Consider the following 2447-nt stretch of genomic DNA (forward strand, 5'->3'; position numbering starts at 1 on the left):
ATTTTATTTCAAAAATATATATTAAGGATAAAAGTTGGATATATAATATTTAAAGGTGTTATATCTGAACAAATATTTTATATTTTTTATTAAGACATATTTTAAATACAAAAAAATACGTATGTCGAATATTATGTCAAAATATATCTGAACATTCAATTAAATACGACAACTTAGCAAAATATTCGTGCGAGAGACTCAATCAAACTAATCTCTATATATTAGAGATTAATTAATTAATTAATTAATTTGTTTGATGATATTAAGGTAATTATGTGCAGGTGGTGCATGTAATTATGGTAAAACTGTGGAGAGTCCTCCAATCTCTAAATTGACCGCGGCTGCTGGTAGTTTTATTTTTCGCAAAGGCTATGGATGTGGTTCTTGTTATGAGGTACATTTATTTGCTTTAATTTTCCATAAAAACTACCCTGTTTTCTTTTATATTTTCAGATATGTTTGAAGAATTTATTTTAATAAAAATATAATTACTAGAAAAAAAAATTCAAAAGTATCTTTTCTAAGTAAGCTACTATTTTTAGTTTTCAAAAAAAAATCAATGTACATAAAAATGTATAAAAAGACGAATTAATATTTTGAATAATATTAAATATACAAATTTTATGTTATTTCACACCTAACCACTAAACTTTTAAGCATTAAAATTATTATCTTAAAAAAAAAAGAGAGAAAAGATAAGAAAGAATAACTGTTTCTTAATCAATTTATTACTCACTACATGCTAAAGATTCATTTCTCTCTTACAATTATTTTTAACTTATAGAAATTAAACTACAAACACGTACGTTTTTTTTTTAATTTATCAGTATAAATTAAATACTTTTCCAAAAAACCATTCCAAATCAAACCTAATTGTTCTCTATTTCTTTTTTTTTTCTTTTTTTTTTCATTTCAATTAATGATGGAAAATATGATAACAAATAAAGATGATTATGATATATAGGTGAAATGCACAGATAATGCAGCATGTTCAGGGAAGCCAGTGACAGTGGTAGTAAGTGATGAATGCTCATCGTGTTCAGGATACCATTTCAATCTCAGTGGCGCCGCTTTTGCTTCCATCGCAAATCCAGGTCAACAAGATACTCTTCGCAAACTTGGACAAGTCAACCTTCAATACAGAAGGTATAATGCTTTGAAAATAATTTTATTATTTTCAAACTAAATCTTTTATAATAATCCAATAAGTTGGTCTTCTTAAGTATTTATGTTTCCCAAAGATTATTAGTTCCAAAAAAAAAAAACTAAAACAAAAATTAATTTTAAATAGTTTTAACAGAATGACAAATTAGTCCATTTATATTAAAAAAAGTAAAAACTAATGACTTTTTATTTTGTTTAGGATTAATTTGTTTAATATTCTAAAATTATTAGAGGTTTTTTTTTGGTCAGAGACCAATTCATTTAAAGCATGAATTGTTTAAGATTATTTTGGGATGTTTCTTTTTCTTTGTGTTAAAATAAAATTGAATTGATTTTCGATTCTCCTTGAATTTTAATTAACTTGCTTGTTTTTCAGATTCCATAAAATTCGAAGAATTAGATAAGAATTCATTTAATTTTAAATTTTAATAAGCACTAATAAAATTAGAGTGATCCATTTTAGTCATCACGATTTACAAACAAAATCTAATATATTTTAAATATATAATCATTCCAATAAATTCCAAAATATAACCATTAATTAGATTAAAAGTTATTGGTCTTGGTCACCAAATTAAAATATTAGAAATATAACTATTCATATATGTTGTCGCGTTAAATTTTTTAGAAGAATGATTTTGTAACATAATATCAAAATTTGTATGATCGACAAATCTAAAATGTTATAATGTTATTATATCTGTAGAATTCAAAAAATATATATAAAATAAATAAAGACACAAATCCAAAAAAATTATTGCATCATAAGAAATATATCATCAAGAGATTTAGACCAATATAATAAAAATAAAAAATGCAATATTTCTATCTTTGCATTTCAAACCATTCAGAAATAATATATATATTGTAGTGCTAATTTTAATTTGTGTTGTGTGTTTTAGGGTTTCATGCTCATTTGGGAATTCTATAGCAGTGAGGATCGGTGAAAACTCTAGACCACCAACTTACATGGAAGCATCAATCGAATACGTAAATGGAGACGCAGAATACATTGATTTAGAAGTTCGTGATCAAAGTTTTCTTACTGTTTCTCGTGTGGGGGGTGCAACATGGAGTTTCTTTTTCGCTGGTTATAATTTGCAACCTCCAATGACTTTAACGCTCACTCAACGTTATTCCAATGGCACCAAAGGAAAGACCATTCAACTTCCTAATATCATCCCAGTTGATTGGAAGATTGGTCAACTTTATCAATCAAAGACAAATTTCTAGAAGACACTTACTAGAAAATTTTATTATATTTCTATTTATAAATAATAGTC

General features: G+C 25.3%; 1 protein-coding gene across 1 annotated transcript in view; it reads left to right on the forward strand.

Moving 5' to 3' along the window:
- The window catches only part of LOC110278264 (putative expansin-B2), a 26044-nt gene extending 23603 nt beyond the window's left edge, over positions 1-2441 (forward strand). Inside the window, exon 4 of the mRNA XM_052257928.1 lies at positions 2067-2441. Coding sequence (XP_052113888.1) covers positions 2067-2397 — 331 coding nt within the window. The 3' untranslated portion in view covers positions 2398-2441. The remainder of the gene's footprint in view (positions 1-2066) is intronic.
- The last annotated feature ends 6 nt before the right edge of the window (positions 2442-2447 follow it).

Source organism: Arachis duranensis, chromosome 2 (genome assembly GCF_000817695.3).
Source record: "Arachis duranensis cultivar V14167 chromosome 2, aradu.V14167.gnm2.J7QH, whole genome shotgun sequence".
NCBI lineage: Eukaryota > Viridiplantae > Streptophyta > Magnoliopsida > Fabales > Fabaceae > Arachis > Arachis duranensis.